The 13,286-nt window shown below is 37.7% G+C and overlaps 1 protein-coding gene across 1 annotated transcript in view; it reads left to right on the top strand.

The window, feature by feature from the left end:
- The window catches only part of LOC124544732, a 121,800-nt gene that overhangs the window by 94,200 nt on the left and 14,314 nt on the right, over window positions 1-13,286 (top strand). The window contains exons 7-9 of the mRNA XM_047123384.1: window positions 8,980-9,151; window positions 9,436-9,613; window positions 9,751-9,990. Coding sequence (XP_046979340.1) covers window positions 8,980-9,151; window positions 9,436-9,613; window positions 9,751-9,990 — 590 coding nt within the window. The remainder of the gene's footprint in view (window positions 1-8,979; window positions 9,152-9,435; window positions 9,614-9,750; window positions 9,991-13,286) is intronic.

Here is a 13,286-nt window from a genome sequence, read left to right on the forward strand (position 1 = left end):
ACACATAAAAGTAAAATTCTTCATTGTTACACCCAGTTACCTTATCATTTACACATCTGACATATAAGAAAAAAACACAAACAGAAATTTTCCTTATCAACTAACAACATAAATTCTGGAAAGTGATTTTTCCAGCCTCCTAAATCTAATATTATTATACATATATACAACTTACAGGGTGTACAGCCCTTCTTCAGTATATAAATATTCACAAGTCTTTGTGTGGGTAAAGGCCCTTGTCTTCGTGTGTCCAGTCAGTATGCTCCTGGGTAGGGGATTTTTAGCAATTATGTCCAGTCTATAGTAATAACCACTTACAGTTCAGTTTTCCCATTTTTGTGGATTTGGGGTGTGTTCTAAGTAACATCTTTTGTCCTATATAAAACTGTGTCGTATGTTTCAACTTTCTGTCGTAAATTCCTTTCCTGTATTTAGTCCAGGTTTCAAGGTTGATCACTGCTTGTCGTATTTTATCGTCCAACGATAATTCTGGTATCGGTATCTTGGGCAAAGGTTTCTCCCATTCATCTACCTTTTTGCATCGAACATCAGCTCATTTGGTGCAAATCCTGGTGATGTATGGGGAAGGTTGTTAACAACTTGTAAGAAAGGAGTGACATATTCAATCCACTTGATATGTTTGCGAGGTATATAGGTCCACACACTTTCTTACCAGCTGTAGCACTCCTCATCTAAGGTTGGGGAAATAACAATATTTACCTATTTTGTCAGTGCATTTTGCAGTGCCATACTGGCCCCAAGTATTTTGTGTGTAAAGATAAAATCATCCACATAATGCTCTGGCAAACACATGTGCCATTCTTCTAGTTCAGGAGGGTTCCTATGGAACAGAACATCTTTGTGAATAGTGAAATATCTTTTTAACTTTTCATCACTGTTATGTGTAAGTTTTGATCTTACCTTGCTCCAGCGTGTGTCTTCCTGATGTAATTGCTCCATGTGTTCGCACATGTGGACATAGTGTGGTCGGAGTGTTTTGTCTGCCATCAACAAGGCTCTTATTTCACCTTCCTGCTCTAAAAGATTGTTGAATTCCTCTGAGTCTTGTGGTAGTTGAAAAAGAGCATCAGCTATTAAGTTTGGTTTCCTTTTATATACACTATTTCAAAATTGAATTCTTGAAGATACATACACCACCTGGCTATCCATCAGTGTAGCAATTTACAAGTTAACAGAAACAATAGGGACTGTTGATCACAGTATACTTTTGTGTGTTTACCCCAAGTGAAATATTCAAACTTTTTAAAGGGCCAAATTACAGCCAAACCCTCCAACTCCCTAACAGAATATGAACATTCAGGTTCAGATAAGGAGCGACTGGTGAAGCTAATTACTTTAGGCATGAGATTTCCCTCTTCTTCTACCATTTGAAAAAGCCACACAACCAAACCGTGAGAAGACGCATCGGTGCATAAACAAAAATCTTTCTTCATGTCAGATTCAAATAAAATATTAGCATTTAATAAGGCTTGCTTGATGTTCTCGAAATCGGTTTGACATTGCTTGTCGCATAACCGAAGTCTGTTTTTTCCAAGAAGATTAAGTAAAGCATCACTGTTCGTAAGCTATTTAGGGATGAATTTCCTGAAAAATGACACTAGTGTTGAGTATGCCTTTAATTGTCTCATGTTTTGAAGAACAGGGCAGTTCCTAATGGCATCAAGTTTTTTAGGATCTGGCAATATGCCTTCCGAAGAAATTATGTGTCCTAAGAATTTTACCTTTTCTTGTCCGAAATTAGATTTCTTGAGTTTTGGTGTTACTCCATATTTGGAAAAGTGGGTCCATATTTGTTTAATTAATCTTAAATGTTCTACCCAAGAGGGCGTAGCGACTAAAAGGTCGCCCGTGTATACTGTTACCTTACTCAAAAGTTCGGGCCCTAGCACTCTGTCAAGTGCAGAGATAAATACACCAGCACTTACATTCAATCCAAACGGTAATACTTGAAATTCAAAGCTCCTACCCCCACTTATGAAGGCGGTATAATTCCGAATTTCTTCATGTAGTTTTATTTGCCAATCCGAAGACTGGAAGTCGATTATAGTAAGAAATTTAGCATCATGGAATTTCATAAGCTGTTCCTCTAAATTGTCTGGACCTGTTTGAACCGGTACATTAATCTTATTAATGTTACGTGTGTTGAGGACCAAGCCCACCTTGCCAAGTGGCTTACTCACGACCAAAATAGGACTACAATAAGGTGAAAATAATGGTTGTGTTATGCCCTATTCAAGCATCCTGTTAATCTCTTTTCATACTGCTACCCTCTTTGTCCTTGGTATAGGGTATGAGGTAGAACAAAAAGTTTCATGAGGATACACTTCTATTTTGTACGCAAAAACCTTAATAATACCTGGTATTTTTTCAAATATATGTATAAAAGCAAGTATCAGTTCCCTAAGTTCCGCTTGCTGTTCTTGAGACAAGCTCTTTGATTCACCTACCTTTGTGCTTATTGTGTCAACGTTTACTTCTTCTGCTGCCGACTGTTCGTTATTGTATGTGTTGACAAACATAACTATGGGATTTACCAACTCAACTTCACAGTCATGAGTAACTTCAGTTTTACATCTAGTAGTACTTCTCTGATTAGGTCTATTACAGATAATTGGTTATTTACAGTGAAATGACAATCAACTATTCATTTCTCTATTATCAAAAAATCGCATGGTACAGAAAATTGTCCTACTTGTACAGGAATTAAGGCTTGTATCTTGACTCATTTTGATTTCTGACCAGAGGCATTTTGTACCTTGCAATTTTGCACTGGCAATGTGGGTATGCGCCCACATTTCTTCGAGTCTTGAAAGAATCCCTGAGACATCAAATTAGTCATAGCACCTGTGTCAAGCACAATGGGTACATCAAGGTCAAATATTTCGGCTTTAATAGTAGTTTGTACCTTGCTCTCTTTCAGGTTTTTCTGTGTACCCTCATTACCTTGATGCAGATCATCTCTCACATCATTACCATGATTGTATCTGATAAAGCAAGTCTCGATCAAGCTCGTGTCCCCACTCTCCTCCAAGGTCACAGAATGGTGGGATACCATGACTTACGGCAGTTAGTATCCTGTGAGGCTCATGACTGAAATTCTCTTTGCCTCTGCTCATTATTTGGCATATGTGTGTTCCTTTGCTGGGCGAATTCCGCTGTCTGTGGGTTATTTGGTTGTCTGTTGTCGTTTTGCATTTGCCAAGCCATCAGCTGGTTATTGCCAGTAGCTTGTGTCTATACATATTGTACAGGCTGGCCATACGCTACTCGCCTGTTGTAGTTGTTTTTCCTAAATTTTTGCCCATTCCTTTTATATTCACCTTTGAATTTATGGCTTTCTCTATTGTTGTTATGATAACCGTTACCATTACCATAGGTCTGTGTGCGGTAAGGTTTCCATCCGTGTTGTACTACGAATCCATTGCTTACTTGTTGGTCCATAAAACTCTGTGGCGCTTATGGTGTATTAAATTAACAGGCCTGGGTTTTACTGGTCTATCTTCACATATCAAATCTATTGTGTCCAGTACAGATAAAAAGTATTCACTGTTGTGTTCCGGAATGGTAATGACTTTTTCCTTAATGTGGGCAGGAAGACGGCTCTTTAAAAATTTTCAGCACGTCTACTTGCAATATCGGGTTCGTCCAGTGTCCGCTTTTATTCAAATTAAGCTTCCATACCTGCTATTGAATGGTTCTGGGTTGAATACTTCATGTCTGAGCCTCTCTTGGACAGCCTCAGACCAATACTTATCCAGAAATGCTCTCTCAAACTGTTCGTAATAGTGGCAACGTTCCGCCATGTCCTTAGCCCATAGCAGAACGTCACCCTGTGTGTATATCCAACAACAAATGTAATTTTCTGGGCTTCAGTCCAGGTATAAAGTAAAACATTTCGAAATGCTCTAATGAAGACCACAGGGTTCTTTTCCCTTCACAGATAGATATCGGAAATTGCCGATGCCTAAGTAATCCGTCATCTGCAAGTAATGTTGACAAACACGCTGTGCTGTCAGTAACAGGTGTGTTTATGTTCGCTTGTGGTGTAGCGCATGGCAACTGCACTTGCTCGACAGATGCAACTGCCAGCAGGTGTTGTTGCATTGTGCAACCTTCGCTATTTTCCTTCGATGGGCTAGCCCCATATTGTGGGTAACCAGTGAAAGCATCTAACTTCTTTAAAGCATGGGTTTGTTTTCTGTCATATGTTGTTTTGGAATGTCAGTAGTTTTAGCAAGTCTGCCTTGTAACCTTTCCTCTGCTTCCTTCAAACCTGAATCTATTTTAGCTAAAAGTTCACTTTCTTTCTCTTTTAGAGCTTCTTCTACAGTATCTACATAAATTTTGCATATCTTTTACATCTGCACATAACTTATCTCTCTGGTGGTTTTTTTAATTTTTTTATTTTATTTTATTTTTATTTTTTTAACTTAACTGATACATTTTTAGACACAACTTGTGTGTATTTCTGTAGGTAGGTGTTTGCATATGTTTTGCAGCTTGCTGACTGCGTTTATCACATTTTTTACCGATGCATCCACTTGGGATTGCATCTCCTGAATTTGAGAATGTGCTTCACTTAGGTTTTGTAACTCACCTGCAAGTTGTTTGTTTTAGTTGTTTACCAAGCTCTGTGAACTTCTCGGATAATTCGTCAGATAATTCAGTATGTATAGTTTAGCTGACATCACTGAACTGTTGACTAATACTATTCTTGAAATCATTAAATGCCTGGTTTTGCTGTGTAAACTGTTGTGTTATTAGTTGCATGAGTTGTATCAAATGGTGTGTGTCACTAGTATTTGCATTGCTTTTATGGACTGTTTCCCGTTCTTGCGTTTGCTACGTCATGAGCAAATAATCAAAGGAATATTCGCTGTCACACGCTTCAGTTTCACTATTTGAAAAAATGTTTCCTGGTGAGAACTGAGATATTGTGTCATCGATTGTCATAAAAGAGATGTCAGGATTAGTTGTATTACCAATGTTATCAAGTTTTAATAGTGGGACGCCAACCTGGTTGTTTTGATAGCCATCAGCCAGTTCACGAGTTGGCACTTAACTTTAAACTGTTGCCAAGCTCGGATTTTCCACAACAGGGCACACACCACTGCAAAGTGAAAAATTCATTCAGGAGCTATTGTTTTTGGACCTGCCCATGACCACATCATTAATGAAGTTGCTGATTTGTTAGTGCATCAGAGCAGACTGTCCAATTTGTCTACAAGTAGTGGTAAACCACTCACTGCCTTGTAACATGACGTAAGAACGGTGTTTGTTAAAAGGCCCTAACTCACAGGAAACAGAGATGAATGTTGTGCCATGTCGATGACAGTCTCTTTCAAACCTGATAATAATTGCTGTCATCAGTGTCTTCAGGTCTATCCTGACCAGTTTTTCAATAAACATTGTGATGGGAAGGAGCTGCATACAATGGACATTGTGTCTTGTCTTTCTTCAGCAGGCCAAACAATGCAGGAAATGACTTGGAGGTACGAGGGTCTAGTTCAGTCCAAAAGTGAGTCTGCAATGTTGCCCGTAACTTGGGCCCACTCATTCAAGTTACCTTGAATGTAAACCAGGACAATTATTTCCACATCCTTGGTGTCCAAGTGTTGCTCTTCCTTGTACATCTTCTCGATGAGTATGCTGTGGGCACTCTCATCTTCCAAGAAGACAGCAGCTGTGTTCACAGGGCTGCACACATGAGTTCCTGGTATGATAAGCACCAGACATCCTATCACACCTCGACTGGCCTTGTGTTTTAGATTTATTCTGGTTAAGTGGCATCTTATTCCCTATCAATATCTGAATAAAGTTTTCTCTAGAAGATTGACAGATCACTCAGACCTCAGGTTGAGAGGGGTCTCAAATCCTGTGGTCTACCAGGATGAGAGACTGCCCATCCTTTCAAACTTTTAAAATCACGTAACTTGCAGTTAACCAAAACTGCTTGTATTTTTTTGTTGTAGTCTGAGCTTTATTTGTACCTTGACTATTCAGAAAACATTTCAGTAATGTTCTTATTTTATTGTAAGAACAGATATCAGTAACTTTCAGTTTTGATTAATTTTAATAATTTATGAGATGTAAACAAAAAAGTTGAATGAATTCCTAACAAACTTTTGCTAATCTTGGTTCTTAAAAATTCATTGAAGTGAAGCTGAAACTGAGCCAACAGAGCAGTTTCTAGCCCACAAAACATTGATTTACCAGGCTACTAATTACAATAAGAACATCAGTTTAATGGAACACTGTACTCAACAAATTAATCATTTACCAGAAGTCGAACAGTGGAGAACCATTTGGAATCTCTATATTTGAAAGGAAATGCCGTGACTGACTGACTCATCAGCACCCAGCCGGAACTGCGAAGGATAGAAACATGAGATTTGGATAGGGTGTTGATCTTATCCCGTAGGCATCACTGAAGGAGGGATTTTTTTTTAAATTTCAGCCCTAAGGTGATGAAATAGGGTATGAAAGGTGTTTTTGAAATTATGTTACTGATACGGTATTTTGGATGTTTAACCCCTATGAGGGTGAAGAAGTGGAGGAAAGGTTTTCTTTTTCAGTGTTTTTGGAAATTCAACCTCTAAGGGGATGAAATGTGGGATAAATATATTTCATTATGAAAGTATTTTTAAGCTGATTCTAAGATAATTTGTATTTTGTTTCTCGGTTAGAATTTTTTTTTTTCCATCCCCTAAGGGAGCGAGATAGGGGATGAAAAATTTTGTTATTTTAAAACATTTTTAAATCCAAATCTATGAAAATTGGTATGTGTCTTCTAAAGAAATATGTGTTCATGGAAGAAAATTTCTATGGAAGTACCGCCACAAGAACTCAAAAGATGGGTTGAACAGAGATCTCAGGCACCAACTATCAGTATCACTTTTTATTCAGAAGTACATTTGGAAAAAAATCGTGCTTTTATGCACTTAATTAGCATGAAAAGTTTGGATAATGTTGCAATTTGTAAACAATTCAGTTTAAGAGAAACAAAAAATAATCTGTGCAGACCATACAGGCTATGCGAGCTGTATGCGATAGCTAGTTTTTCATAAATAAATTAAAATTCACAACCAAATAGCCTTTGATTTAAGGAATCCTAGAACAAAATTACGAAAAAAGCTTTCCTACTTAGTTATAATACTTGGAGTGCACCATACGGAGTTGATCACCCTTCCATTTCAGGCATAATTTGAGGACTTTCTTCTACTCATCCTGTCTAACAGATTTAGCCAATTTATCATATTGCCACACAAGATACCCATATGTAAGCTGAGATGAGAAACTGCTGCTTGCTGCCGTGTGTGTCCACATCAATATATCTCATGCCCTTTTCATGGATGTATGTAATGAGGACTAATGTTTCATTGTGGTTGCTGATTAGACAACTTTCTGTCTTCCACTGATACTCTGTATTATCATACAGTTATGGCTTTTGTAAGTTAAAGTCTAGTTTTGAGTTGAATATATCTTGAAGTGTCTTGCTAAAGTGTATGCTTGTTCCTAACTTGTTCCACACTCATTTGTCCATGGTTGAATCAGTTCTTGATTGATGTAATTCTGCTTGCATTATTTGGCTTACAAAATGTGTACCCTCCCATCTTTCTGAGTCAGTAAACTAGCAGAACCAAAAGCATAAACTCACCTGTTGTCTTCTAAAGATGCCATCCCTATTTCTGCATTCCAGTGATCGTAAGTTAATGGAGTGCATTTAAAGCAAGTTATTACAGTGAGTGCCAGGTTCATGAAATAACGTAGTACATGGAATGTCACATTCTTTTATTGCATCCAAGAAGCACAAAAGTTTATTGCTGATTACTCAATTCTTTATCTCACTGAGTAAAAATATTCACAAAGATCGTGGTTAATATATGCCACGTGACACATCTTTACAAGCATCTTTAAATGTTCAAATTCGTTACTATTAAAATTGCAACACACTGCACATAACACATTACTAAAGCAGTTTCTCTTCATCATCCTCTTATATCGCAGCTTCTAGAGTTGAGCAGTAACACATTTAGATTCATGGTGATGTGTCATCACTCATTTGGAGAGTTTCTCACAGACTGTCTACCTGCTCGAAGCATAGTTGCATTAAGATGCCAATAATGGTCATAAATGCACTGCTACCCAAGTGTATTACCTGAATTACATAAATATAAATATGAAAACATTCAGGACATATCAAGTAACAGCACCTTATCTCTCAGTGATGTAATAATAATGAAGCTCACAAAAATTAATACATCTTGCACGAACACTCTACCTACCCTTATTTTCAAGAATACATAGTGAATGTGTTCTCACATGTGGCCAAGGCAGTGGCTGACTATCTTATATGACTCATTAAACCACTAATCAGCTCAGATCTAAATAATGCCTAGCTGTCATGCATGGCATGGCTAGTGAAGCCAGTCATGGTACAGTGTGAATCATACAAACTTTTTCGATGTGTCAGTGGCGCTTTTTGCACTGTTTTTGTGTGATTTGGAATACACATAAATTTTTCAGTGGTGAAACTTTTCCATTTGTAAATAAAGATAAATGTTTGAAACAATAAAAGTAATATTAAATTAATCTAACACATGCCTTTCCTCTAAAACAAATCTATTATCTGTTGATAGGTTTCATTTCATCTGTTGATAGGTTTCAACTTATGAAGCCATTTCATCAGTTCAGAGCCAGCCAGCCAGCCCCCCTTTCCCCCTTCCAACTTCCAGATCCTGCATTCGGTCTTCACCTGCTCCTGTGCACATTTTCTTTACCTCCTAAAAACAGCTATTACACATTAAACTGTATTACACCTTAAACTCTACATATGTAAAATCAATTTAAACTTTAAAACTACCTATGTGTATACTCTTTAAGTGACGAGAAAGATAATTAAAAATGTTATTAATTCTGGTCTACATATCTATAAGTAATGTTTCAATCTTTCTGTAGATACTGGATTGGTCAGCACTGTAGCAGCAAATCTTCGTCGGCCGGCAGATACTCGCATGGAAGATCATGATCTTTGTCATCTTTTCTCAGCCCTGCCCATTCATATTGTACTACAAGTGTTTGGAACTGCATTGCTGGAGAGGAAGATCATTTTTCTCAGCAGCTCACTCAGGTTGGCTTTGACATGCTTCTTGATTGATACTGCTTCAAACACTATTTTTCTTAAGGTCAATAATCAGCTGTAAGTAAGTCATAGCTATTCAGGGGAAGATGTGCTCATAGGAAAATAGCAGCACAATTTTTTGTAAGTTGAAGGGACGTTTATTTTCTTTATTGCTGTTTTTCTAGAACGTAATACTACGACATAGTAATGAAAAGTGATTGCTTGTTTGTGAGTATTATTTCATTGTATTCGCTTAATTAGTGTTAAGCCTGACAAATAAATATCTTTTGTAGTAAATTATCAGCGTGCATTGAAGCACTGGAAGCAATGTTGTATCCCTTCTCATGGCAGTACACTTTCATAACAATACTGCCATCCTCAAAACTGGAAGTCTGTGAAGCTCCAACACCTTATATAATAGGTGTTTTGAAAGGAAAAGAAGGGTCTAAACCAGATATAAAAATGGATGAGGTATATTTTATTTTAAAATATTTTATGAATTAATTAGAAAACAGATGTGCTTTTTCTACCATGTGGTACTAATATTATATGTTCTGACATGACATGTATCACCATAGACTGTTATATTTTTTCTCCCCCTTGTGAAGGGTGTCATTGTGGATCTGGATGAAGGGCGATTGTGCTGCAGTGTTGGAGATGAAAGCACTATTCTACCAACCCGACTGCGCCGCTGCTTAAAAGTGGCACTTCAGCTTGTAACAGCACAAGAAAGTGATGCTTCACGCAATGTACTTATCTCTGAAGCATTTCTTCGCATGTTTGTTGAAGTCTGTGGACACTATCAAACATATATTGTTACACAACAGGACGGCCGACGAATGTTTGAGGTTTGCATTTCATATTTTGATGGATGTCTTCTGAACCTTCAAATTTAAATGAACTGGATTGCTTTATACAGGTTGTATCAAAAAGAATCATCTGATACAATGAACTTTGTTTTTTGATGAATGGGAAACTCAAAAAGCCATCCCCCCCCCCCCCCCCCTAAAAAAAATAGGTGTTCAATATGCTCCCCTTGAGGTCCACGGCATGTGTCAATGCAGTATTCAAATTCTCCCCACACTGCAGCGAGCATGTCTTGAGTTACAGCTTCCACCACTGTCGTTATGCGATGTCTCAGTTCATTCATCGTTCTTGGTAACGGAGGCATATAAACAGAGTATTTTATAAACCCCAACAAGAAATAATCACATAATGTCAGGTCCGGTGACTTTGGAGGCCAGTAATGTAAGGCTGAATCATTTGGTCCTGTGTGACCATCCACCATTCAGTAATCCTTTGATTTAAAAATTCCCGCACCTACAGATGCCATTATGGCAGTGCCCCATCCTGTTGGTAAATGAAGTTGTTCGAATCAGCCTCCAACTGTGGGAAACGAAAGTTCTGAAGCGTATCGACACATGTGCTTCCTGTAACAGTGTTCTAAGTCACACTGAACAGTTATTGCTGACCCGCACTGCACAAAACGTATAACACAAAACACTTTCTGTTGTCCCAACACCATTTTTACTAGAACTGATGTGGGGGCACACTGTTGCTACGTAGCAGGAACCATGTAAAACTCGAGGGTTTCCTCTTTCCAACAGTACATTGTTCACACACATACCTCAAATAACATACTAGTTATGATTTTTTAAAATCAGATATTCTTTTTGATACACCTTGTATAATAGATGACATTTAGTCGTGAGAGATGGCTCTGAGCACTATGGGACTCAACAGCTGTGGTCATCAGTCAGTCGTGAGAGATGCTGCAACTTTTTATTTTAAGGGAAGCTTATGTTTACATCATCAGTTGCTTTAGATTAATGAATGATGATTAGTTTTTGAATGTATAATGTGACTTTCTTCTTATCTAAAATAAAAATAAAGTAGTGTGTGTGTGTGTGTGTGTGTGTGTGTGTGTGTGCGTGTGTGTGTGTGTGTGTGTTACTTTTTGCTTACACAACATACAACTAAAGTCAATTCAAACTGGAGAGACATATGATTCAGGGATGATTAGTTGAAGGGTGGGGGAGGAATGTATAATATGAGGAAGGGCATGGAAGCTGAGAACAGGAGTATGTGGTAGTGAATGGCACAAAGTGATTTTTGGTTCAGAGGAGATAATTAAAATTAACTGTGAAGTATAGCCTAGTTTTGGTAATTAAATAGTGACACTGATGCATAAAAATACCTTTTGAATAAATTACTAGGTAGCTCTTGAATTTATTTTTTATGTGCTCCTTCACTAGAGGATGTCTGACATGTTTGAAACCAGTGCACATTGCTAGTGTCATCTTGCACTGAGTGGGGCTACTACTAACTTGGAGAGTTGCTACTGGGTGGGGCATCCAAGCACATCATCAAAATTCGTAAAACATACGGAATTCCTGAATTCAACGTCAAGACTTAAGTTGGGAGACAAAGAACTTGTCATTCTCCAAACAGGTTGCCATAAATAATGGTTAGCATGCAGATGTAGTCACAAAATTCTGTCAGGAAGTTAAATCACAGCAGGCAGCATGAACACACACTGTTATATTAAATGGCAGACATCAGGTGCAAAAATTCATTTATGTGCCTGTGGAACATTAAGCACAAATGACTGATGTAGTAGTTAAACAGTTTCAAAAAAGTGGGTAGAGAGTGACTTTCCAGTTCAGGAGTATTCTTGAAGTTTATCAATCAGGCTCCATGTCACAATAAATCCAGTATAATGAAATCCACCTGTGAAATGGGAAAAGAATTTTATTGTAGCCTTACTGTAATACAATAATGTGAACCTTTCAGCTCATGACACATCTTAAAAGAATTTAGAGTCCTACAAGAACACATTCAAATGCACTTAAAATTACAAGAATTCCTTTTGGGAAGTGCATGTCTCTCAATGGGCTAAGAAATTAAACTTCTGTGGTCACCTACTGCGCACTGCAAATTCAACTGCATTTAACTTTTACGGGCCTTCGTCAAAGATAAGATATGACAAGACTATTAAGATTAAAGATGCTCTACAGCTGTGCCAATTCACTCTACAAAGAATTTCTTAAATTGTCTGGAGGATTTCATTGAGTTATTCGTGTACGCAGATATGCACAAAAAAGACATTGACATGGTAACAGAACCATTGCTCATTGAGAGTAATTAAAATAGGTTTCTGACCCAAATTTGCTCTCTCTGTCCTGGAAAATTTATTCCAGCTTATTGCTGTCAATCATAGATTGCATTTTCATTTACTGTTACAAATGTACCGCTCATTTCATCATTTATTTATTGAAAACTGCTTGTGTATCAAGTATTTGTAAGCAGTGTTCAATTTTACTGCTTCTGAAAAGCCAGATTCTTGCTTTCCACATGTAATTGCCACTGCAAGTGGTAATAATGTATTAGAACACGAAAACAAAGTTGTCCCTCATCACTGATGGTATAGCATTACAACAGTGGTAGCACATTGGCATGTAATGTGCTCTACCACAGCCTCACAAGGGTTGCAGCCCTACTAACACAACTGCTTTACACACTGTTTGCTGACAAAATGAGGCTCTTCGTTAGGTAATGATTCATGATGAGACCAACAAAAGTTCATGTTCCACACCCGTGTTTTCTCTGCTGCAATAGCTATGACCGCAAACTCAACCACAGCCTTTTGGATTTGACAATATTGGTAGTAAACAAGTAATGAGAAAACAATGGAAACTGCTTGTAGATAATGAATGGTTGTATCTTTAAATTATCACTGTGATATGACCCTTTCTCTTAAATATTACCGCGTATGTTGTCCCATTTACAACAAAAATATAATGTAGTGAACATCACCACTGCTCCAGCAAGGTACAACACACTGATGTTCTCCATGCAATGTAGCCAGGATAGAAGCTCAAAGTAAGGGGCCAATAGTTGTGAAATGGATAATTGTGAAGGAATGTGTATGTAACAGTTCAAGAACTAATGTGTATTAATTTTAAGTCGACAGACCACTCCCTGGTCTTGAATCGGTAAAAGTCAGATGGCTTCGGCTGATAGTCATTCATTTTTTACTGCAACCAGCACCAGTTAGCTGACAGTACTTTTTAGGTAACTATTGTTGTTGGCTGTGTTACTTTGCTGCACTTCACTGTATTTAGCACTTTTTCCTTTCCTTGTG

Source organism: Schistocerca americana, chromosome 8, assembly GCF_021461395.2.
Source record: "Schistocerca americana isolate TAMUIC-IGC-003095 chromosome 8, iqSchAmer2.1, whole genome shotgun sequence".
NCBI lineage: Eukaryota > Metazoa > Arthropoda > Insecta > Orthoptera > Acrididae > Schistocerca > Schistocerca americana.